Below are 24,935 nucleotides of genomic sequence, written 5' to 3' on the forward strand. Positions count from 1 at the left end.
TATATATATATATATAATCATAAATATAATACATACGCGAATTGCTGGTAAGTTATTATTTGTCTGTATCACAATAAGATAACGGAATTAATATTTTCAACATGAAAGCTTTTACCGATAGTACAGGAGAAGAGAATGTAATAATACGTGTGCCCTCCAAGTTGAGAGACGCTAGTGTCTAATTCTCAATTTAGCGAGAACTATACCGAACTATACGCAATACGATACATAAGAAGGAAGATCATCTAATTTTATATATATCTATGACTCTTCGCATTCCGAACATTCCTGAAGTTCCTGAATGATCCGGCTGTGAGCTGTGTGTGCTGACTGTGCTGTGAGCATTGCTCTGGAACGCACGTGCATCGTGGACAGTCCACACTGCTAAACAGTGCATACGTCAGCACACGTGCTCTTAGTATTCTAGTATTCTGCTGAGTGCTCTCTTCCAAAGAAGCTCGTTTCCTCGCAACTGACGTGACTAAAAAATAAAGGGACGACAATCTCAACGGAAAATTATGGCTGATTATGTATTGGGTGATATAAAGGATGTACCTCTACCGGACGATGGCTTGTCGGCGGCGCAGCTATTTGCCGCGGGTGATGGCCTTACTTACAACGATTTTATCATATTTCCCGGTTACATTGATTTTACGGCGGATGAGGTCGATCTGCTCTCACCGTTAACAAGAAGAATCACGTTGAAGGCACCTCTTGTGTCTTCGCCGATGGACACCGTTACCGAGTCTGACATGGCTATAGCTATGGCCCTGTCTGGCGGGATCGGCATCATACATCATAATTGTACCGCCGAATATCAAGCCAATGAAGTGCACAAGGTAATATATTCTTCTTCGATATAATCGTTTTAGATATGTATTTGTGAAAACGAATTCAACGCAACGATCGCATACTGTATAATTTGAATTTCCATAGCAGTGTATAAAGTACAAATGTTTCGTCTGATTATACGTAATTCCTGTATTAAATGTTGGATGTTACGTTGATTTTATAAGTCGGTAGTCTGTAATTGGTGAGTTGAAAACAAGTCTAAAGGATAGTTGGTCAGTTGGGATTGGTGAATCGGTAGAGTTGGCCAGTAGCCAACTTCTAATACTACAGACTACCTTTTTTTTTATTGTAGAATTAGTCTTAAACTTGTACTACATAAATACATTATTTTGTTTACAGGTAAAAAAATACAAGCATGGCTTCATTAGAGATCCAGTTGTATTGGCACCACATCACACCGTCAACGACGTTTTAAACGTCAAGGCTGAGCATGGTTTTAGTGGAGTACCCGTGACAGACACGGGTAAAGTTGGCGGTAAGCTGCTAGGCATCGTCACCTCAAGAGACATCGACTTCCTCGAACGTTTACCCAATTATCAACATAAATCGCTTAGCTCTATAATGACAACTTTGGAAGATCTAATCACTGCTCCAGCTGGTGTAACGTTGCAAGAGGCAAATGTTATATTGGAAAAGTCGAAAAAGGGAAAACTTCCCATCGTCAATGAACGGGGTGAACTTGTATCTCTGATGGCGAGGACAGACTTGAAGAAGAATCGTAGCTATCCAAACGCTAGCAAGGACGAGAATAAGCAGCTGTTGGTAGGAGCTGCGATAGGAACGCGAGATACGGATAAACACCGATTGGAATTGCTCGTCGCAGCTGGCGTGGATGTAGTGGTATTGGATTCGTCACAGGGCAATTCATTGTATCAGGTCGACATGATCAAGTACATCAAGAAACAATGTCCAAATTTACAAGTGATCGCTGGCAACGTCGTGACTACGAAGCAAGCCAAGAATCTTATAGAGGCGGGAGCTGATGCGTTACGCGTTGGAATGGGTTCTGGGTCTATTTGCATAACACAAGAGGTAATGGCTGTAGGACGGCCTCAAGCGACAGCCGTCTATAAGGTTTCCGAATACGCTAGAAAATTTGGAATACCCGTCATAGCAGACGGTGGTATTCAGTCTATCGGCCATATTATCAAAGGTCTCAGCTTAGGTGCTAGTACAGTTATGATGGGTTCTCTCTTGGCTGGAACATCTGAAGCTCCAGGCGAATATTTTTTCAGTGACGGAGTCCGTCTAAAAAAGTACAGAGGGATGGGCTCGTTGGAAGCCATGAACAGAAAGGATGCTAAAGGTTCGGCGATGGATAGGTATTTTCATAATGAAATGGACAAACTGAAAGTAGCTCAAGGTGTTAGCGGATCAATAGTGGATAAAGGCTCGGTCCTTAAATTTCTGCCTTATTTGACTTGCGGCATCAAGCATGGTTGTCAAGATATAGGAGCAAGGTCGCTTACCACCTTGCGATCTATGATGTATAGCGGGGAATTGAAATTTGAAAGAAGAACGCATTCGGCTCAACAGGAGGGCAATGTACATAGCTTATTCTCCTATGAGAAAAGGCTGTATTAGTTGTGAAAAATAATTACTCGTAAAGCACGCGTCATGCGTGCAGGAAAAGTACCTGCATTTAATTATTTTACCATTATTTTACAAGACTAGTTATTTTACAAGACCCGTGAGAAATCTCTTTATCTGTCGCGAATGTGCGAGGTATATATTGTTAATCAGGTTATGACTCGGGCTCGACTAAATACGACTCATTTACCTTAGAACTGTTTTTGACGAGTAGGAAAATTACATCAGGTCATCATTTATTACATCAGTGTCGTACGTGTATTTGTTATTTAATGAATATCTATCATATGGTACTTTGTAAATTTTATCTACATTTTATATTCATAACGAGTAATATGAAAATCAAGAGAATAACAAACTATCGTACGATGCATAATATTAATACACAGCTGACAATGTGCGATTTTTTTACTTCAAGTAATTAGTACAATGAGAAATTTGTTAATCGCAAAATCATGTTAATAAATATTAAAATGTGGAGGGGATCACTGTTCTTGAACATACATTGTAATATTTGGTCGCTCGTCCATTTCTCTTAACTTAGTTTTCAATTGATACTTTACCCCCAAGCTAACTTTTATCTTTAATGGTGTAACTTTCCAAAATAAAAATTGAAAAACGTTTAGTACGACAATCCAATAGTATTAAACCCCAAAGAAAATCACTTTTCCGGTATCAACTTGCAGCTGATATGTTTTTTTTATACAGTATTCTCATAATAAACTGTATATCTCAAATAAAAGACAATTGATGTAAACATGATTATGTGTAATGCATTCCACATTCCCTGTGTTCTAGAATTTCTCGTAACAATTCACAGTTCACTCTAAGGCTGGTATTAATAGTCGTGTTTCTGTGTATACACAACTAACAGGAAATTAAGTCCATAAGCTTTCAATCGAAACTTTGGTGCTTAGATAATTCAATGTGTATTTATATACTACGTATCGAATATTCTGCCAAACCGCGCCAAATCGATTTCTCGATTTTGAGGTGGGACGAGTTCTTTAATTCATCGATTGATCAGTCACATTGTGCGCAATCGTAATTTTTGCATTTGTGCGTAATGCAATTGATCAATCGATGAATTAAAACATTCGCCCATGTTATATCGACAGAACTACCGTAGTATTATCACAATTAAATTATAGTCTGTTTTCTGTGGCTGAGCTAGAGTATACTTTTGGTATACTCTAGCCTAGCTCAGCTAACTTAAAGTAAGATAGATATATGTTTGATATTTGTTGAAAGCGAGAAAAAGAGTTATATAGTATCGTCAAGTTTAGTACATGAACAGAAAACAGACCACTCAGGCACTCAAAGGTGCCTGTAAAGATGCCTTTTCATGCTGACGCTCATTTGCGCTCATTTTCAGCTTCAAAATAAATCACGTGATAAAAATTGACGAATACCAAGCGTTAACTTTGATCACGTGACCTATTTTGATGTTGAAATGAGCATCGAACGTCAACATGAAAAGGTACCTTAATCAAATGGTTTGTTTTTTGATCCTACACTAGACTGTTCTAGAACTCTCTTTCTCGCTTTAAACAAATATCAAACGTATATCTATCTCATTTTTGGTTCCAAAAGTGTATACTGGTTCAGCCACAGAAAACAGACCTAAAGTTTGGCGAAAGCGGACACAACTTTTGATTTGCATACAACACGTGCGATAATACGTCATATTTTTGTCATTTTTAATAATTTTCAAGTTTCAAAATAGAAAAGTAAGAAAGATTTATACACTGAATGGAGGTTAAATAAACTTTTTGCCGCAAACTACCGTCGTTCCTGCAAATTAAAATGTCAGAAACTGTTAACAAACACGTAGAAAACACGACAAATTTGCAAGAGTCTAGTGAAGCTGAGAGTATCGAAAAATGCAAGAATTGTGGAAAAATATGTGATCCTTACAACAAAGCATCGTTACGTTGTAGCGGTGGATGCGACAGAAGAATACATACGACATGTTTAGAGAGAGGCAGCGTACCAGGTTCTTTTGTAGGAGATGTTTTTTTCGAACTTAATTGTACCTCTTGCAATCCACTAGGCGAGGAAATAGTTGTACGCGATAAAATGCCATGGCTCAATGTTATTATTTTGACGCTTTACAATTTACGTGAAAAGTCGAATGGTATTAGTAGAAGAGGATACTTTCATTGGAAGTCGGATATCACTGCTTTTGTAGACAGAAATTGGGAATTTTTATTTAAGAAAACTGTGTAAGTACTTTACTCTGTACTATTATAGTTTACATTGCCAAATGTGATCTATAGAATTTATAATGTAAATTTGGTATTTAGAAAAAGGAAGAAGAATTGGATTGGTACCATATCTGGTACACTGTCCCATTACAGTGGCATCTTTTTCAAATCTGGTACCAGTGAATTAGGAGAATCTGGATGGTGGAAATTAATGGGCATTGAGCCTCCTGAAATTTTAATAGCCAAAAGTAATACAATTAATGTGTATATATATATGTATATATATGTGTGTGTGTGTGTGTGTGTATGTGTGTCTTTCTAGATAGCAAAATGATAATGGATAGAAAAAGACATGTTGGTGCAAAATTACCTTGCAAGCCATTGGACAGTCCTGCGCCGTCAGATTCTAGTCTATCAATCGGAGAGGATAGCAACTGTAGTGGAGAACTATTTAAAAATAAAGGCTCCTTGATGTACTCCCATGCATACGTTCAACCTACAGAGACACTATCTAATTTTTTATTGGAAGAGGATGAGCCAAATGGTATGTGATAGAAACAGCATATTATAAACAACCATAAGATATGTATCAAGAGAATTGTATTTTTTAGATGTGGATATCGAGGATAATATAATGCCACGCAACGATACAGATCTTCCATCTATCTCTGATTTAATACGCGACTGCCAATATGAAAACAATTTTCATTTGGCACAACTGATGGACAACTGTGACTGGTTGTGTAATACAAGTACTTTATCATCAAACTGTAGTGGTGACGAAATTAAAAGAATCAAGGAAGAAGAATATGACGAATACAGTAATGATAGTCCAGTTTCCATACAAGAGCAACCACCAGTTTCTTGGTTTAAAGAAACAAAGCATCGTCAACGACCTTGGTCGAAATCTTTTGTTAACAGTAATTATCTTTTATCATAAATTGCATGTGTAGCAAATACGAAATACACAAAGTTACACACTACGCGCGCGCGCGCGCGCGCGCGCGCGCACACACACACACACACACACACACACACACACACACACACACACATGTATATAAACGTATATTCCAGATGAAAAAATACCACGCATGACTCATCAAGAAGAAGCATATTTGTTGCAAAAGGTCAATAAGACTGATTTGGACAAAGCCTCACCTGCTATTAGAAGACTATACAGAAAATTAGCAGTACGAAAAACAAAAAGAGAGTATCGACTTTCTCTGTTGGACGTCGATTGTTTCGGATCTAAATCTGGAACTCTCATAATGCCGTCGAGAAACAATGATCGGGTATTGGATCGATTTTTTAACGACGATCTAGAATGTATTTTTGAACAAAGACTGCAAGGTTACACTGAACCTACATCTGTACATAGTCCGTACACAAATAGACTTTTGAAGCCATTTATAAGGCGGGATACTAGTTGTCAGCCATTGTGGTTAAGAATCATGGAAGAATTATGTATGAAAGTAAATAAAGGTGATCCACAATGGGAGCCTTTGTCTAGGGCATCCATCGATTATTCTTACATCAGACCACAACACATTCCAGCCATCAACAGTCTCTGTTGTCAATTCTTTTGGCCTGGTATAGATTGTAAGTGGTATTACTATAATAGATAAATGTACACATAACTATATCTTATACCTAAAAGTTTTATAATTCATTATTCCATCTCTATATTTTAGTGACCGAATGTTTACAGTATCCAGACTTTACGTGCGTAGTACTGTATAAAAAGTTGGTCATAGGATTCGCAATATTGGTACCATACGTTGGCTACAACGAAGCCTACATCTCATTTTTTTTTACACGTCCGGAGTGGCGAAAATCGGGCATCGGCACTTTCATGTTGTACCATTTGATACAAACCTGCATGGGACAAGACGTCACGTTACATGTGTCGGCCACAAATCCTGCTTTAATATTGTACCAAAAATTTGGTTTCAAAGTGGAAGAGTTTGTTCAGGACTTTTATGACAAATACATGCCGCCAAATTCGCGAGAATGCAAGCACGCTCTGTTTTTACGTTTAAGTAGATAATTTTAATTAATAAATCCAGAAATCTCTCTCTCTCTCTCTCTCTCTCCCCCCCCCCCCACTGGCGCGGCGGCAAGTCGCACGTCATCGAGGATTGACGTCATCGAGGGAGCGCTGCGAAGCTGGCGTCGATTCATTCTCGAAAGTTCCGGAAGCTGGTAGAAGGAAAAGTTTATATATATATGGATGGCGAGGTTACGCGACAGTTTAGTACAGCTTGGTACGCGCATCGAGAGTTTGGATCTGTTTGCAATTATTCTTTGTCAACTGTCGCGAACGTCGTCCATACGTGCTTGGAGTGTCTGCGGGAAACATATACGTGAGGAATAATCACGGAATAGAGACAGTAAGTGATAGACAAAGCTATAATGGGCAGCTACTTGCAAAGGTTTAAGGGAAATGAAAAATCGGAATAACAATAACGGAGTATTCGTAACCTTGTGACCCGTTTGCGAATCGATCGCACGCTTTCCTTACGTTTGTCGCGTACATTTTTTCTTTCCCTCCCTTTTCGCATTTCATTGGGATCGATTTTTCGCGTGTAGAAAATGTGAGAGATGGAACGACGACAATGGCAACGACACGGAACTCGATCTAAGGGTGGGGTATTTATTTTTGCGTTGCAGCTCGAAACATTCGTCGCGTATTCGCGGTCATCATTGCCAGAAATAGATATCGGTGATACGTACGTGGGTGTGTTGGAGCGCTGCTTCCCGATGGTTCTCCTTCTCCGAGATTGTTCGAGATTCGAAAAGAATGACCGGAAATTCACGCGGACGTCTTCCCGCTTTTCGCTCGTCTGTTGCGACTAATCGCGACGCTTTCGATTTGATGGCTCACTTTACCAGATACTTTATTAAATACATGAAACGGAACGCACACGCGCGTGCTAATGCACGTCCGTGAAAGCGAGCGAATGTACGAATCGTAGCTTGCTTGTCCTTCCATCTCTCACTTATTTCACTTCAACACTGGAAGTGTTTTATTGTACCGATAATAAGAGTGTGATACAAGACCATGCGCACGTGACTCGTACACAGTAAACTCTAGTTCTGAGCCAATACATCAGCAACAATATTAAAACCAATTTAAAAAGCATAGCTCGCATATCTTTATACTTTGGAAGAAAATAATTTTTTAAATTATCTTAATTCTTATATATATATAAAAGAAAATAATTCATTGCATCGAAGAAGGAACATGTGATGATGGTTTACTGTACATTACTTTTTTTAGATATGTATATTGTGCACTCTTTGATAAAAAAAGACTTGTTCAGATTTCTAGACAGTAGTGAGGCATAGGACCTTTGTATCTCTCTCTTGCACCGCTCTCCTATAGATCTGTAGTGGTCTTGTTGAGTAAAATCAAAATAATCATGTTGCATCTTTACCGTATCTGTTTCCAAGATAATGGGACTTTTGTCTAGATATGGGCGTAATTTTGTTTTTGTCAAAGAGTGTTAGGGGGATTGATATGTATATCAATACAATACGCTGTTTCAGAATAGACAAGGAGATGGGAAAGGACTACTACAAGATACTTGGCATAGCCAAGGGAGCGAGCGACGAAGAGATAAAAAAGGCATACAGAAAGTTAGCCTTACGATACCATCCTGATAAAAATAGAAGCCCCGGTGCTGAGGAAAAATTCAAGGAAATAGCCGAGGCGTATGAAGTGTTATCAGACGCGAAAAAGAGAGAAGTTTACGATAAATTCGGCGAGGAGGGTCTGAAAGGTGGTGCTTCGGCCAGTGGAGGCGGAGGAGGTGCCACGTATACCTTCCACGGCGATCCCAGGGCGACGTTTGCTCAATTCTTCGGTTCAGCCAGCCCTTTTCACAATTTGTTCGAATTCGCTGGTAACCGTGGTGGAGGATTTGCATTCCACGACGACGACATGGACATTGACATGGATCCCTTCGGACTCGGCATGGGACCACCGCGACAAGGCGGCGCATTTCGGTCGCATTCGTTTAATTTTGCGAGCCCGAATACTAAAGGGGCTGGTAAAGATCGTGCCCAAGATCCGGCCATCGAGCACGATTTGTACATCAGTCTGGAGGAGATTCTGCGAGGTTGCACGAAGAAGATGAAAATATGCAGGCGGGCCATACAGCCAGACGGTAGCACCAAGAAGGAAGATAAGCTTCTCACCATCAATGTGAAACCAGGCTGGAAAGCTGGTACGAAAATCACTTTCCAGAAGGAGGGTGATCAATCGCCGAGGAGAGAACCAGCAGACATTGTCTTTATCATCAGGGACAAGCCACATCCGCTGTTCAGGAGAGAAGGCAGTGACATTAGATATACGTGCAAACTGAGCTTGAAGCAAGCTTTGTGCGGTACTATTGTCGAAGTTCCTACGCTAACCGGCGAAAAGATATCTTTGAATTTAACGCGGGAGATTGTCAAGCCGAACACGGTCAAAAGGTTCCAAGGACACGGTCTACCTTTCCCGAAAGAACCGTCGCGGAAGGGCGATCTTCTCGTGTCGTTTGACATCAAATTCCCTGAGACTTTAACGCAAAGCGCCAAGGATATATTGTACGATACGTTACCCAATTGAGTTCGTGTTATTGATCGAAAACCGCGAACGCGTATGAGTTCATGTCGTCGCAATTTCATATGATTAATCTTCTCGATCAGTAAAGTACGGATACGTTCTCATGTACGTTCTAGTACATGGAGAGAGTAGCGACAATGATAGTGACGATGTCAACAAGGATGACGAGGATGACGATGGAGATGATTGCGATAATGACTACGATTCTGATGGAACGATCGAGAACTATTAAATATTCCCGTGCGCAATTTGCTCCTTAGAGGCCAAATCAAATAAGATAAACATGTACTTTTTTCGACGTTACATCGATATTCAATTCAATTGAAATTCAGTGACTTGGTGTCTACATGTAGCGTTGGTCTCTAACTAAAGACGTCAAGAATAAAACACACAGATATAAATACATTAAATTATAAAATAATTATAGAGAATCTACTATATCGCTAATTTCATGTGGTTGCATGTCTGGATTATTTTATTTCCTCCATTATACATGTTATACATATGTGCAAGTATGTATGGGTGTGTATGCGTGTGTCCTAGGGATATACATGTAGTGTGTACGAAAGCTGTAAGATAACGCGAGTGCGATATCAGAAATTTTATTCGTTTCATTTAAACAGAGTTCAAAAAGAAGAAGAAGAGGGAAGAACGGCAAGATGAAAATTTCAGATATTGCGACAAGTCTGTACATCATTTGTGTCGTACGTACACTCTGTCTAAAGCCTATTCTACAATTGTTGCAAAAGCGTAGTTGTAAATGTTACAGTTGCAAGAATTCATAACCGAAGAGAATATTCGACTGTGATTAGTTAACTACAACTTGCTTACACACTTGTAGAATGGACTTGGTATAAAATAATTTTTGTTTACATTAAATATTGCAAGACAAACTGACAAATATATATATATATATAATAGACTCGATTGTTTTTGATACCGAGTCAACGTCTCTCGTTATGTAATTGCTCTTAAGTTTAATAATTAATTATTTGTACGCTAAATATAATATGAGAAATATTAAGTTATACGACACACATTTTCTTTATTACCCTCGATTCTCCGTTCCGCTCCTATGGAAATACGAATATAACATCGGGACACTCTTAAAATAGATGGTGAAGTGGATGACGTCATCGGCTCTCTCGTCCTATCTCTCGAGTGCTCTTGAGACACCTCGTACGAATCGGGAGAATATGCGTCCACTTTACGCAGTAGTCTACTTCTCTCCTTGTCTTGCAATATATAGTGACCTTGTCGCTCGATCGACTAATAGCTATCGATCCTTTTTCCTCGTTCACCAGTTCATTTTTCCCTCTTAATGTTAATGTTGTTAATAACTGTTAATAATGGAATAAGGCGATTCTGACACGGATGGAGGTAATTCGATATAATCCTTGTCGATCCATTCATCTTCGCCAAACGGAGAAGCGATACTGCGCGATACAGAAGTTAACAAAGGTATACCATCTGAGCCTGATGTCAAGTACTTGATGATACTCGATCGATCGGCGAATCCAAGTCGATTTTGTGCGTTTTGCGGTCCCAATTCCTCATTGTCCTCATACCGATAAACTTTCGACAATTTTTTACCGAATCGAAAGTTTTCTGGCAGACAGTGATGCTGACGACAAAAGTAATCTTGGCCCTCTTCAGCGTGGCACCATGTTCCATCCGGAAAGTATGGGTCGAGTCCAAGGTCATTTAATTCGACGCGTGGTGCGTAATAAGCGGCAATGTCCTTTCGCCAACAGAATATAGCACAGGCCATCCATGGCATGTCGGCTTCGTGAGCCGCCTGCAATCCTTTCGCCGTGCCGTCCAATTTGGGTAATCTTTCGCTGAAAAGGCCACATTTCAGCGTGGCAAACTCTTCGATTGTTCTGCGTTTCTTTTTGCAAAGTTTCTCATCCTTGCACAATATTACATCGTAATACAGCCCTTTGCAATCCCTCGCCATCCTCAGACGATTTCGATTCTCGCAGAATCGTCGTCTAACTCGAGCGCCTTTGGATCTTTGCAAACAACCGCTACTGCAGGAACCTTCCTTCCATTCGCTCCAGCTATCTTTCTGGCTATCGGATGATTCCGGTGTTGGTTCGGGAACGGGTAGACATTCTCCACCGCGACATTCTCTACCGAATGTGCATCGAGTTCCTGTAGAAAAGAAAAAAGAAAAAAATAAATTAGTTCGCCGAACGCTAACAGACCTATTCGTACGACACTTATATACCGTCCAACGCTGGTCCTGCGAAATAATATCCACTCCTGTGAGGCGTTTTGCATTGCAAAGACTGACAAGCCTGATACAATGTAACAACGTCCGCGTCCTTGTCACGTAAAAGTAACTCGCACTGTCTCTTGGCGGTCCATTCTCTCCCAGGTAAATCACGATATCGCGAATGATTGTGCGCGAATGCATCCGAGAAATTTCGTGGCTCCGGCTGATCCAAGAGACAGTGTTTCGTTTGTGAAAGCATCTCGGCCACCTCACGGCTACAATCAGACCAAACCGTCTCACCTCGAACGCCTCTACTGGGTGACATTATGTATCCATCCTTTGGACACGCATTGCCACTTGAATCGTGTGGCATTCCTAAACTTTTAAACAAAAAGATCATTCGAGCGTCGATACTTACATATCGTATCGTTTAAATATAGCTTACTTATGACCGATTTCATGAGCGGCGATATAAACCGATGTAAAGCCTGCAGACGGATACGGCTTTCCAAGTTGGTCCGTAACTCCCAATTCTGCTATCACGCAGGAATAATGTGGGATGCACAAACCGCCGACGGTGGCTAGTCCCATGGTAGCGCCGTTCTTCCTTCCATTTTCGATCGCGTAAAGGTCCAGTCCAGTTACATAGAGGCCCATGTCCCAGTGATGGAAATGAGAATCCTCCGGAGGATTGCGAGCGTTTGCGTAATAACAAAACGAATCCAACAAGCTACCTCTCTCGCCGCCAAAATGCGGTAGATCAATTGGCTGCCTTTGAATAATGTCTAAGCGTATCAATGAGATGTCGATTGGGATACCGAGACTCGGATGATGATACAGTGCCTGAATACCATTGACGTATGCTAACAACATGTCACGAATCTTCTCATCGTCTTCATCCAGAAAAGGCGAAAACAAACGATACGCAGCCTCGTCGAAGAAGACTGCCAGTTCCAATGTTAAGTTTTCTTTAGTATCTCGTATTAGGCGTCGTTTGGTTTCAAAATCTGGATCAATGAACGGTGTTCTCGATGGTGATCGCTTGACTACATGAGGGTCACCCAACGGAAGATTGGCTTCTTCTTTAACATAATGGTCGTCGATGAGTAAGGGTGAAGATGCAAGGCCGTTTCGTAAAGGCGTGATTTCCAATGTAACGTTTTCCAGAAAGACGAGCCCGTGCTACCTCCAACAAAGATGCATTAATTTTTATTTTGTTTTACACGAACATTCTTATATCGAGAGAAAGGGAGAGAGAGAGAGAGAAAATTAAAAAAAGTTTTTCTCCAAAAAATATCACCGACCAATCCATGTTCTTGACAAAAACTTATGGCTGCGGAACCTTCATGACTTTTGTGAAGATAATAACAAGAATCCAGTGCATTTAACTGTGACAATTCTTCCGTAATGCTCTTTGCATTGTGTTTCCAGACTTGAAACTGAGGCGATACGATGTTGTCATTTCTACGTAGATTCAATTGGATCAATTGTCCAAAGACTTTGAAAGTTAAGGGAATCTGCAAATCGAATAATCATTAAATCAAATGTAAATAATAATCCGATTTAAGTCTTACACTTTTAAAGAATAAATTAAACTATACGATAATGTACCTCTGATGCACCTTTCGAGTCCCATACTGACAGCAATATTACCTCGGTATCTCTCGGTATATTACGCGCGTGAACTTGGTTTAATAAAATTACCAACATCAACCTCATCAATACAAAGGACATGATCTTCATCTCGTGTGTTTCAAGTTCAAGTACTTGGAAGAACGTAACTATAATGTCTCTTTATATATTTAAATATATATATATATATATACACACATACGATATAAAACCCGTATATTCGTTATCATTTCGGAAGTTTATGTACAAAGTGCATGCTGGTACTTGCATTTAAAAATATGCATTGTGTCATTGACACCTACGTATGTATAAGCTATTTATGTTTTCAAGTTTTGAGCAGAAAGATTAACTTGACCTATGGTACCAGCAGTGGCGACACAATTCAGAAAAATTGATTTATATAGCTGATATATATATATGTAGCACATGATGATAACAATAGTCGCACTTTAATTCACAATAATTTGATTTCTTGAATTCTAAAATCAAAACTACTATCAAAATTTGTTATTTATTGTACACTGATAAGTTACGCCTCGGTATAAAAGAGGTAACTAATATGATAATAACCACAAAACGTTTTATTTAAATCGAAAATGCCGCCAGAAAATTGCTATATAGATGTGCGGGAAGGTAGAAATAATAAAGAAAAACTTTACTTGTTACAAATAGTAATAGTATTAAAATATCTCAATAAAAACAATAAATAATAATTGCGATCAATAATAAAATTAATTTATAGAAGATTCGGCAGTGTATCTAGCATGCTTGGCAATGCTCGTTATCAACTATAAATATGACGTTTAGAGGATATATTAAATAATACGATAATCAATTTCTCACAGTCTAACATGATGATCCTTCCATATATATGTATATATATGTATAGGTATATATCTCTGTATTACAATTATATTGTTTCACCTCAAATAACACTTAAAAATATCTGATACACGTGAGCATACATTATAGATTGTGTAAATCCTTTTTATGTCTAAAATAATTAGATAAGGAATCAAGTGAAACTTGGGATAAGCGTTTCAAATATAGATATTTTTAAGTGCAATTTGAAATAAAATAGTATAACTGTAATACACATGTATGTACAAAATGAAACCAAATTATATGTCAATACTTGAGGCGATAAATCCAAAAGAAACAATCCACATATGAACATAGATTTTCGATACTTCCAAACTATTGTAACAAATTTAAGATTTTTGAAGCCAGTTTGCCTTTGTAACGCACGTGCGTTTGTAGCACATCTTAAAATGATATTTTAGATTAAACGATAGATTACGAATGTGTATTGTGGATTGACATGTAATTAAGAATCGTCTTGTACACGACCGGAATAACTCGGCAATGTAAAAAAGAAAGGACCTTTATACATACAATATAGCATCGCTTTTGTAAAGCGTCAATTTGAAGTACTACTTGTTTATTCGACGTTTACTCGATTTATTTTGCAGCACCGGAAACCATGCATGATGCCCAATTATATGATGCACCATATAAAACTTTGTAAACTGACTCGCAACTGCCATTCTTTGGATATTTCGCACAGTCACACAACAATGTATGTAGATGTGTACCGAAAAAACAATTTGCCTTTAACTTTTCGCCTCGAAATACGAATGCATTTTTAAGTGACTATTTTTTATACGGTTCATTGCCATAATTCTATGAACCACAGTGAACACTTAGGTATATATCCTCCAAATGGTGGAAGATATAGCCGTATATAAAATTTGTAGCCAATATTTGCTACGAACACACAAAGGTTTTGCTGGTTTGCTTTTTTCCTCTTTTTTTCAATGCCAATTGTTCGGTCTACCGTAATACGCCTGTAATACATACCGTCATACATACAAACATATATACATATCAAACGTTACACACGCGTACACGCGTGCGTATGTGCACGCAGGCACATACAATACAATACAATACATACATACGTACATTATGATACATACCTACATCATGATTCCTACAACATTATGATATTTCTTTAATGTGTCTAATGTGCATCAACCAAGCCATGTGTATGCATCTATGTTTGTGTTATGCGATTTTATGTGCATGTGTACAGGCGTAAATTACGAGACCTTTATAATCTACATAAACATGGTATACAATTTCAACAATATTGTATTATTGTTAGAAGAGACATAATTGGTGGTAATTATTCACAAAGTGAACAAACTAAAAAAAATTTGATTACTGATGAATAATATAATAATAATAATAATAATAATAATAATAATAATAATACCTTAAAATGCTACATCAGTGAGAATAATATCAGATAACTCTCTTTCAATATCTGTAAATTTTTCTCAATATATAACACGTGTAATTGCTAGTAGCCTTGCGATCTTAATCAGCATAAACTTGAAATTCATGAATCCATTAGTAATGTTCATTTATTCTTAATTATATTCATTGTATAATACAAATGTATTTGAAGTTAAATGAATCACAAGCATTCATCAGCTTCATTGATCTCACTCAAATATGTTCACATGCAGACATATATATTTTTTTTTCGTTCCTTTTCCATTAAGGCTTCTGCTTCCTCACTGCGATATTAAAAATTCTACTACTAGAAACGAGAAATACGAATTCGTTTTTCTATATTATATATGAGCATAAATTAATTTTTTCGTGCTGTTTTAACGAGGACAAATATCATGATAGTTGATAAAATTTGCAATTACTTGTTAGAATAACTAATTTACTTGATGTATGAATGAAATAAAAAAATTCACACAACTTTTCGTTTCTCTTTTTTTATACACCGTTTTCTAATGTCGTTGCAGTGAAAAAAACAAGTCTTAATTTTCCTTGATTTAATTATACAAGATACTTGTGTCTTTTTTGAATATCGTAAGCATGTACAATTCACGTACACGAAAAATACGAATCATCATTATATTATAAAAGAGAGTTATTATACATAACAAAACGAGAACAATAATTTAATAACTTTAAAAGTAAAAACAACGCTATTTTGTTTCCCTCACCTAAGCTCGAAAGAAAAAGCAAACTTTCTCATCATTAATATAAAAAATTATCTTTCACACAGTATAGGTAAAATTAGGATTGTTCGTCATTCGAAGGCCATTGCCCGGAATGGTTCCAATCCCAATCTTTGCCTTTAGGACGAAACTTGCTGGTACTTGCAGAATTACTCCAATCACGATGAAAAAACTTCTTCTTAAAGTGATGCCGCTCAGGATCTAGTTGTCGTTGGTATTTCAAAGGTACTGAGGAAGATGTTGCACTCGGAGGATTATTAGATGAATTTGCAGGACGGGGGCTGGTTGGAGAAGGTGTTCTCGGCGGTCCTAACGCTTCATCAGGAGAAGGTACGACAGGTGGTGGCCCTGTTACGACACTATCTGAACCTAATCCACTGTCGGGACTTGTATTTACTCCTTCTGTCGATCGTCTACGTTTATCCAATTCTGTGGAAGCAAACGCGACCAAGCGATCAAATCCTGAGCTGATACGATCTTGCCAGTCAGCTTCTCCATCTGCAAAATAAATCTCTATTAATCATTGTAATATGCTTATAATAAATTAGCTTTAGATAAGCAATGTGTCAATAAATTTTCATAAAAATAAGCCATTAATTAGATACAGATATAGTATAATCCACAATTATCTTTCATACACATATGCACACACAATTATGTATCTTATAAATATATATTCTACAAAAGTAGAAAACTGCCTGAATTCAAATCAGTCTACATTTGTACACTATCATCATTATTTATTATGCGTGCAAATATTTTAGATAATATTAAAGTAAATTTTAAGTGCTACACAAGTTGCTGTGTTTCTATTTAATGTATAAATAAATCGAACAAAGTAAAAATTAAAGTCAGTTTTATTTATAACGTTAATGCTCGTTTCTATCAATATAGAGTGTAACTTTAAATTCTTAGAACTAGAAAAAGATGAAGAGTTAGTTGAACCAAAATTAAAATTAAATTACATTGGTAGAATGGGCATAAATCACATAGTTATATATAATGAATCTTGTAATCTTAAACAAAATTAATTTCCTCAAATAAAATTTGAAGTTGTTATAAATATGAAATACAGCAAAATGTTAAAACGCATGTGAATTAAAATATGTACTAATATGTATTACCACGCTAATTGTACTTTTTATATATAATAATTGATTAAACTGAAACAGCTATACTAGAAGTGGAATGCAAATAGTAAAATGAATAGAAAATGAAACAAAATTTTTCATGCAACATGCATTAAAAGTACAGTCCACCAATTAGAATACATTAGCTTGAACTCTGATTTAACATGCCATATACATATAATTAATTCACGAAGTAGAATTTGTATCTTTGCAAGTCTGGCTTATTTTCATGGAAACGGATTTCTAAATAGTGTCTTTTGTGTTGTTTCTCAAAATAGAAGGGGCATACGCTGCTCGCACGTGTGCCTATAAGGCAAAAAAGAGAGATGATATAAAATCTTTTATATATTTTACGGAATGAGAATCAAATAACAAAATGAATTTTGACCCCCGTGGGACAACTCACCGGTGATTGAACCGACGAACCAACCCACAGGCAGCCGTATTTTTTCATTTCTCCCTCTCATCTGTGTGTCTCAATCTCTAATAAAACAAGCTTCAGGGATTCTGAGATTGAGTATGTGACAGACAGAACTAACCAACAAACAGCTACAGTGCATCTAACAAATACAGCAAACAACAACAAAAATAAATATAAATAAAAGTCAGGTACCAGCTCCGTAAGATAAGCTAAACCATTAGTGCATGTAAATACGTGAAGAGATGCATCAGACAAAAAAATAATACCGTATCTAAATATATCTAAAAGGACCTAAGCGCAAAGTGGCATTTAGGGTTGTGTAGTGCAAAGATTTTTGTCGGCAGTACTATCATCCCTTGTTACGTATACGATAATGGATATAGTCAACGCGATGCTACAAATGCTTTAAAGTATTTCTTGATTGGTCAATTTGTAAAATTCTTTCTTCTGATTGATCAATCAAACGCTTCGAAACATTTGTAACGAGACTTTAACTACAGCCAATAAGACTAAAAAAAAAAGGTAAATGCTGAAAATACATATGTGTGTTTCTCTTAAAAAAAAGGTACGGTATGTGTATTTTTTTTTTTAAAGAAAATTACATGTGAAAGATATTTTCAGCAAATTTTCGTATTGAATGGACAAATAAAGTAATGCTACAATATAGTTTGCGTTAGTTAACAACTTGAATTAATAATATAACTAATAAATATATATAAATGTCTATTTTATCGCAAAATATCTGAAAGTATAAGAGAAATCAAAGTACTGAAAAAAGTTTGAAAAAATTTCATAAATATTTAATAACTTCACGTATTACGATAGATCTTCCGTAGCAACTGTACCGAAAAGCATAGTCAATAGAAATACAGCCAAGCATATATTTTATTATCAATGTTCTAATGGGACATCTTTTCCAAGTCCCAAAAACACAAGTCTTTCTTACGCTTACCATCATCTCCAACAGCACTTCGTTGTCTTTGCGTTGTCATCTGGGGTTCATCGACTAGTGGCGTCGAAGTATTAGAGTGTGGTTCAACAAGCGGACTTAAAGGTGCTCCGCTTGTGCTTACCGACGATACAACCGCTTCCGTTTTTACTGACATCAACGGTTGTGATTGGCAAGCTGCGGTACTACTTGTCGTCGCGTTTCCATTATTACTACTGCTTGTTGCATATCGCGGATATGGCTGATATCTAAATATAATAAGAATGTCATGTTACATGTGCTCGATTTCAAATGCAACGTATGATATCGCTACCTTCTACTGCCGGAAAGAGTAGATTCGGTTTTGCCGCTACTATTGTGGTTTAATATTCGAGCGTGCAACGACGCTGCGAGCCCTTCTACAGGTAACAATTCGCCATTCGATGTGTTTTGAGACGAATGTAGAGGTGACGCCGCCGAATGCGATTGTGTGAGCGACTGAGACGGATTATCCGAAAAGTAAGATTCGTGATAAGGCTTAATATCCGCTCGCGGCAATTGAACCGGTGTATATCTGACGATAGAAACAATTCATCCTGTATCTCGAGCGTTTTGCTGGATTGCTTAAAGTAATCGTGAGATATAAAGGAATAGATACCTTTGTGGTTGCGTTACCGGAGTGAAGAGCACAGACGATCTCGAACTAGTCGTGGGTGTGGAGGTAGAAGTCCCCGAAGAGGTGGGCGCGTAGCTAGCTACATGCGCCAACGTTGACAATCCAGCGTCTCCTTCGGCACTTGCTGGTCTACTAATGGGAGAGTATACGGTTTCGGGTCTCATAATTGCACTCATATCAACGGTGGCATTTATTATAGATTGATTGGATATTTCCAGAGTTCTTTCTATTTCTCCACTAACGAGATCGCCAATCGTCCTTGTACCAAGTAATCCACTCCCACTTGCTACAAGCCGATTGTCATAATTCGACGGTTGCCTAGGATCAATTGTCGATCTATCAGACGGTGTCAAATGAGTCGACGAGAGGCGTTCTTGCGAAAGATGACGGCGCAATGCTAACTTTGCAGGTGAAACCTATAAAACGATAAAAAAATATTATACGTGCGGGATTAAAATAATTTTTATGAGATTACGTGATACGTAAGATATGCATTTAAGGATCAGTACACTCACTTGAGTATAATCCGGAGTAGAAACATTCTGTGGTAACGAAACGCGCTTTCTCTCAGATTCGGACTGACTTTGCAATTGCACTTGCAACTGCATCTGTTGTTGCTTGTTCCTGTTTTGTTGATCTTCGTTTAATACACTTGTGATGATACTTTTTAGTCTATCCTCAAAATTGGCGACTCTAGGAGGCTCTTGAATTCGATTCGATATGTCTGTATTGGCCGTCTGCGGTTGTGTGGATGAAATAGAAGACGATGTGGAGAAGGTGAGAGAAGCCTGTGGCAGTCTAGTTCTGGAATTGCTATTAGCACTCTGTCTGTTTGGTATACGACCCGCTTCTATCTGCCTTCCCGTTTCTAAAATCTTTTGTGCTAATATTTCTGGATTATTTTCCTGTATTTTTCCTATGTCCGGAACGTCGGGCCATTCTTGCGACCTCGAACGACCTTCCCTACCTTTACGCGCTACTCCATTTTTAATACTCTGCTGCTGACTACCATGATGTAAATTTTGCGAATGTTTACTTCCAATTGCGTCCTTCTGCTGCTGAGCAATAGCAGCGGCTTGCTTCTCATTACTTGTCCTTTCCAATACGTTTAATTCGTGCTCTAGCTTTGAAACCTATTGCACAAAAGAGAAGTTTAATGAAATTCAAAAGAAACAAATCTTTTTTGCGTTTCACGCATACATATATTTATATCCAATATGAGAGAAAGAAGCAAGAAAAAAGTAACAGGAGGATGCAAAAGTAATACATATGTTGTTGTACAAATTAAATCAATTAATAATTGCTGTTAAGTAACAAAAATATATACCTGAGAATGTAATCGTTTACGCTGAGAAAGAGTGGCGGAAATTTCTTTCAACAAATAATCCTCGGTGAGCGGTTGATGTGGATTCGTTATGCCAATTGCATTTGGATGACCATTATATTTTTCCTGCAATTCTTGATGTCTAAGCGCCACTAGCCTGTTTTGTTCTGTTTCCATAGACGCCACTTGCGCTTGCAATTTGCTCGCTTTAGCCTGTAGCTGTTTATGTCTTAGAACTATTTCCTTGGCTTTTGCCAACAGATCCCCGGGTGACGTTGCATTGATACCTAATTCAGTCATTCTTGCCTTCAAGAGAGCTACGCTGTCATCTATCAACACTTTAATTTGTTTCTCCAATTGCGCCGCTCTCGATTGAAGTTTTGAGTTCTTTTCTCTTTCTTTCGCAATATCCGTATTGACGGATAACTTGTAAGTGGGCGTTCTCATCGATTCTAACATAAGCATAAATTGGTCCCTGTGGTAAAAGATTTTTATTCATAATATTAATCTTTAAAAATAGACGTGTGGTTTAAAGTTGTACGCAAGTTGGTAGATGAGATGCCCAGAACAGTCTCCCAAAAATTTTAATTTTATACACAAACATTTAATTTTATAGTCATATTTTTCGTTGAGATATGTTACAATAAATAAATTACTTTAGTTATACCTTTATGACATACAAGAACGTAAAAATAGTGAACTTCACAGATAATACTTTTTTATTTTCGTTTTTCAAAACAAGGTTCTAAAGAAAGTTTTATATCTGATATATTGTGATCATCGCACCTACCTGTACTTAAAGGTTAATAATGCAGAGAAAAACAGAATCAAAGACTACATTTTCATGGCATCCTTAATCGAGTTTAATAACATCCATAATTATGAAACTGGCCGATCACAGTCCCATTCTTCTGAGGAACAGCTATGATTGACCAATTTCATAACTGCGGATGTTATTAAACCCGATTTAGCATGCCGTGTAACAGAGATCAAAGTGATAGAGAGAGAAGGATAGAGGGGAAAAAAATAATGATACATAAAATAATGACCTGTACAAGTCCAGAAGTATTTGTAGAGCGTAAGGAGTCGCGGACGGAGCGGGTGGTATACTGAGTTCTTCATGCACTGAAGTGGAATGCGATTGCAATGAAAGCGACAATGAAGACAGTTGTTGGTCTACACAACCAGGAGCAGGCGGAGGTTTTTTCCCAAGAGCTTGAGGTGACGTACTGAGTAAAGTTTGACTATGTAACAAATCTAGTCCAGATATATTAATTGCCTTTTTAGGCTTGGCTCTCTTAACACCTCTTCCTCTCTGTCTACCTCTAGCTGGAGCTCTCGTAATGCCATTCGTAGTTTTTCGATTGAATTTCCTCCGTATTTTATTTGGCTGTCGACGACTTTTAATAGTGCTGTCGTCTAAATCGGAGTCACTATTTGTCCCTTGCTGCTCTGAATGATTCGGACTGTCCAATTGCCTTGAAAGATCTCTCTTGGCTCTGTCACCTCTTTCATTCCTATTAGAAATCTTACTACTATTGCTGGCAGTGTTGCTTATCACAGAATCAGAGTTTTCATCTAAGCCACCTTGTTTATTGTTCTTTAAGCGGTGGAAATAACGTTCTAATTTCGTTCGATCGATTACGTGCAAATAATATGACACCGGTTTACCAGTCCAAGAGACGGAACCTTTTAACGGTGACATCTCCGAGACATGCATTATCGTGCCAATATCTGACGAGATAAAAATTGCAAAATCAGAATTGTGGAGGTTTTTGGAAATATTCGTTAAAAGATAAATGTATTACCACTCAAGTTCCTGTCCGTTATTCGGAAGTTTAGTGGACAAAACGATTTTGAAGACACTATACGCGCGCCATCCCGTAAATCAGCGAAGCGTTCCTTTAATTGATGATCAACCGTTGGGCCAAATGCAAAATTATTAACAAACACTATAGTAGCTCCGGTTATACTTTCCCTGTGTTCATCGGCTAAGAAGTCTCCTTTTATTAAACGATATTCTCCGCATCGTTTCCCATACCAATTTAACCATTTTCGAAAATTTATTTCCATGCTCTACAATAGTTTAACATTTCAAATCGATAAGACATGCTGTCTTTACTTACTTAAAAAAAAAAAAAAAGAAATCTATAATCATTAATCTATAATTATGTGTATTTGTACCTGTGCATATTTTGATGGTACATCGGCTCTCTCTACGCCGATACAAATTTTACACAAAGTTGCAGCTGCCATCTGAAGAACCACTTGACCAACTCCAGAACCTAGATCTACAAAAACATCGTCCTCTGTTACGTCAATTTGATCAATCATCTGGCATACAAGCTCGTAACTCGTCTCGCCATAGACCTCGGGTGAAAAAGGCTCGTACTGATTTAACTTGTCCGGTTCAACCACAGCTTGATTATAAGTTTGTTGAAGTATATGACGAAGTAATCCTCTACTAGGTCTCTTATTTAGTCTCTGGGATGGCAGGCTGGTGCCTTTTTCCTATAGAAACATTTTTCAACAAACCATCAATATGTTTTACCATTTAGAACTTGGGAGGTAAACTGAAGGAAATAAAAGGAAATGATATATATATATATATACACACAATGTACAAGAAATATACAAATTACAAGAAAAGAGAGCTAAACATACCAATTGTACTAAACTATCGATGGCTCTATTAAATCTATCGCACAAGCTTTTCATACTTTCGTAATCTCTTGGATCGTAGTCACAGAGGATATTGTTTTCTAAGGGTAATTTCAAATCTGGCAAATCTTCGCAAACCCATCGCATAGTTTCGATAACGTCCAGTGCTCCATCGTGACGATCCTACACAGACACATACGTACATAAGACATGGAACACAGCTATCCTCAGTAGCGTGACACGAGAAGAGAAAATAAATGAGTGCGGGTAACAGACAGACAGAACTGTCAGTGGTACGCGAGTTTTTTTTTTCGGCAATTTACTCACAGAGCCTGATCCGGAGGTAAGAGGCCACTGATACACGATCGGTTCCGCTCCTGCTGGCGAGTGCAAACGCAACTCCATTTTTACTAGCGAGTCCTTTCCCTCGTTCCTCTTGTGCTCGAAGGGAAAACGAAGCCGAGAAAAGGAGACGTACGCGCGCACGCACGCACGCACGCACGCACGGTACGTACGTACGTACGCACGCACGCACGCACGTAAGGCGCTCTATCCGTCCCGCACGGGTCTGCGCTTTCTCGGAGGTGACGTGATGTGACGTGCACGCGCAACGGCGAAGGAAACGCGCGCGCCGTCGGTCAGGATGGATGAGCGGAGACTACGATGACGACGAGGCAGTGCTAACGTAACGTGGCGGGGTCAGTGGCAAACGGCTGTGCTCCGATCGATCACTCCCGTCGGGATCACTAGGACATGACCACCGCGTCGTAAACAATAGATCCCCCCTGCACCGCAGCCACTTCCACGGACATGAAAACGTCCAGGCGCGAGCGCCAAAAGACTCGCTAGCAAAGGTGAACTTGGATGAACTTTGCACGAGGGTTATCCAGCAGATCCAGATCGAGCTCCGCCGAGCTCTGCTGAGCTCCGCGCGACGTGCATGCAGATTGACCGATTGACGAACTATGGGAAGCTACGGCGCTGGTGAACGCGCGACAGGCTACCGTGCCACCGGGAACCACTGGAAACCACTGGAAACCACTAGGAACCACCGGATATCGCCGGATATCGCCGGGAACGTGCGCTGCGGCGTGAATCTACGGGAAAGCACACGCTAAAAAAACACGGGCTATCCTCTGCACGAAACAACGTTCAGGGGTGGGGGTGGGGGGGATGACGACATCAAAACATGGCGAACATGGCGTCATGCCTCTTCCATCTTGTTCCGTCAGCGCCGCAGTTCGCACATCCGGTTCGGACGTTCCCGGTTCCCCTCACTCGCCTCTTGTCCCCCTACTTGTCGTTTTTTTTATCTCGTGTTATCGGAGTTATTCTCTTTTCGAATATTCGCAGATACACCGTGCTCTCCCACGAACGGAATCTTCCATTTTATCTCGTATCAATTTCGCATAGTTATCGTTGTTATCAATAATCATGTTATGATTAGATTTGTTCGCGATTCGATGGAATTTTCATTTCTCGTCGAAAGAGTCATTCCGTTCAGATGAATTGGCACACTCGAGTTTTACCCATATAAACCGTTTTTTTCTCGTGCAAACTTTTGCACAAGCTGTACGTAATATCTACATACATACATATCGTATATATGTGCATGCATACCACAAATACCGCGATCC

At 38.6% G+C, this 24,935-nt stretch overlaps 5 protein-coding genes and 1 pseudogene across 6 annotated transcripts; 3 read left to right on the forward strand and 3 right to left on the reverse strand.

The window, feature by feature from the left end:
* The first annotated feature begins 345 nt into the window (after nucleotides 1–345).
* Nucleotides 346–3,216, forward strand: ras (Inosine-5'-monophosphate dehydrogenase ras). Its single transcript, XM_018518625.1, has 2 exons — nucleotides 346–839; nucleotides 1,192–3,216. The coding sequence occupies exons 1-2, from the start codon at nucleotides 519–521 to the stop codon at nucleotides 2,434–2,436; spliced, it is 1,566 nt and encodes a 521-aa protein (XP_018374127.1). The 5' UTR covers nucleotides 346–518; the 3' UTR covers nucleotides 2,437–3,216.
* Nucleotides 385–7,920, reverse strand: LOC108768242 (uncharacterized; annotated as a pseudogene).
* On the forward strand, nucleotides 4,024–6,714 carry Atac2 (Ada2a-containing complex component 2). The gene is made up of 6 exons (XM_018518624.1): nucleotides 4,024–4,667; nucleotides 4,749–4,897; nucleotides 4,972–5,193; nucleotides 5,261–5,569; nucleotides 5,727–6,251; nucleotides 6,344–6,714. The coding sequence occupies exons 1-6, from the start codon at nucleotides 4,249–4,251 to the stop codon at nucleotides 6,697–6,699; spliced, it is 1,980 nt and encodes a 659-aa protein (XP_018374126.1). The 5' UTR covers nucleotides 4,024–4,248; the 3' UTR covers nucleotides 6,700–6,714.
* LOC108768255 (dnaJ protein homolog 1) lies at nucleotides 6,861–9,530 on the forward strand. The gene is made up of 2 exons (XM_018518626.1): nucleotides 6,861–7,042; nucleotides 8,202–9,530. The coding sequence occupies exon 2, from the start codon at nucleotides 8,215–8,217 to the stop codon at nucleotides 9,262–9,264; it is 1,050 nt and encodes a 349-aa protein (XP_018374128.1). The 5' UTR covers nucleotides 6,861–7,042; nucleotides 8,202–8,214; the 3' UTR covers nucleotides 9,265–9,530.
* A 688-nt stretch (nucleotides 9,531–10,218) lies between these two features.
* Nucleotides 10,219–13,216, reverse strand: stl (ADAMTS metallopeptidase stall). Its single transcript, XM_018518614.1, has 5 exons — nucleotides 13,094–13,216; nucleotides 12,787–12,999; nucleotides 11,928–12,664; nucleotides 11,495–11,862; nucleotides 10,219–11,418 (listed from the first exon to the last, which is right to left on the reverse strand). Exons 1-5 carry the CDS (start codon nucleotides 13,214–13,216, stop codon nucleotides 10,595–10,597), a joined length of 2,265 nt encoding a protein of 754 aa, XP_018374116.1. The 3' UTR covers nucleotides 10,219–10,594.
* A 2,205-nt stretch (nucleotides 13,217–15,421) lies between these two features.
* On the reverse strand, nucleotides 15,422–24,545 carry gpp (DOT1 like histone lysine methyltransferase grappa). 2 transcript variants are annotated; one of them, XM_018518627.1, is made up of 11 exons: nucleotides 23,626–24,545; nucleotides 23,302–23,481; nucleotides 22,822–23,148; nucleotides 22,446–22,713; nucleotides 21,687–22,371; nucleotides 20,641–21,112; nucleotides 19,829–20,446; nucleotides 19,296–19,729; nucleotides 18,972–19,211; nucleotides 18,662–18,906; nucleotides 15,422–16,656 (listed from the first exon to the last, which is right to left on the reverse strand). In XM_018518627.1, exons 1-11 carry the CDS (start codon nucleotides 23,701–23,703, stop codon nucleotides 16,217–16,219), a joined length of 3,987 nt encoding a protein of 1,328 aa, XP_018374129.1. In that variant the 5' UTR covers nucleotides 23,704–24,545; the 3' UTR covers nucleotides 15,422–16,216. The 2 variants fall into 2 exon arrangements, with proteins under 2 accessions (XP_018374129.1, XP_018374130.1); XM_018518628.1 differs by lacking the exon at nucleotides 15,422–16,656 and adding an exon at nucleotides 17,757–17,848.
* Nucleotides 24,546–24,935: the final 390 nt, after the last annotated feature.

This window comes from Trachymyrmex cornetzi, unplaced genomic scaffold (assembly GCF_001594075.2).
Source record: "Trachymyrmex cornetzi isolate Tcor2-1 unplaced genomic scaffold, Tcor1.1 scaffold771, whole genome shotgun sequence".
NCBI lineage: Eukaryota > Metazoa > Arthropoda > Insecta > Hymenoptera > Formicidae > Trachymyrmex > Trachymyrmex cornetzi.

Coding starts and splice junctions, on each gene's coding strand:
- ras (XM_018518625.1), top strand. CDS start 519: ATGGCTGATTATGTATTGGGTGATATAAAGGATGTACCTCTACCGGAC. Junction 840..1,191: donor AAGCCAATGAAGTGCACAAG/GTAATATATTCT, acceptor TTTTGTTTACAG/GTAAAAAAATACAAGCATGG.
- Atac2 (XM_018518624.1), top strand. CDS start 4,249: ATGTCAGAAACTGTTAACAAACACGTAGAAAACACGACAAATTTGCAA. Junction 4,668..4,748: donor TTTTTATTTAAGAAAACTGT/GTAAGTACTTTA, acceptor TTTGGTATTTAG/AAAAAGGAAGAAGAATTGGA. Junction 5,194..5,260: donor GGAAGAGGATGAGCCAAATG/GTATGTGATAGA, acceptor TGTATTTTTTAG/ATGTGGATATCGAGGATAAT.
- LOC108768255 (XM_018518626.1), top strand. CDS start 8,215: ATGGGAAAGGACTACTACAAGATACTTGGCATAGCCAAGGGAGCGAGC.
- stl (XM_018518614.1), bottom strand. CDS start 13,216: ATGTCCTTTGTATTGATGAGGTTGATGTTGGTAATTTTATTAAACCAA. Junction 13,000..13,093: donor ACTCGAAAGGTGCATCAGAG/GTACATTATCGT, acceptor TTCGATTTGCAG/ATTCCCTTAACTTTCAAAGT. Junction 12,665..12,786: donor TTTGTCAAGAACATGGATTG/GTCGGTGATATT, acceptor TGTTGGAGGTAG/CACGGGCTCGTCTTTCTGGA.
- gpp (XM_018518627.1), bottom strand. CDS start 23,703: ATGGAGTTGCGTTTGCACTCGCCAGCAGGAGCGGAACCGATCGTGTAT. Junction 21,113..21,686: donor ATACTTCTGGACTTGTACAG/GTCATTATTTTA, acceptor CTTTTACCACAG/GGACCAATTTATGCTTATGT. Junction 16,657..18,661: donor AAGTGCTGTTGGAGATGATG/GTAAGCGTAAGA, acceptor TTTATTTTGCAG/ATGGAGAAGCTGACTGGCAA.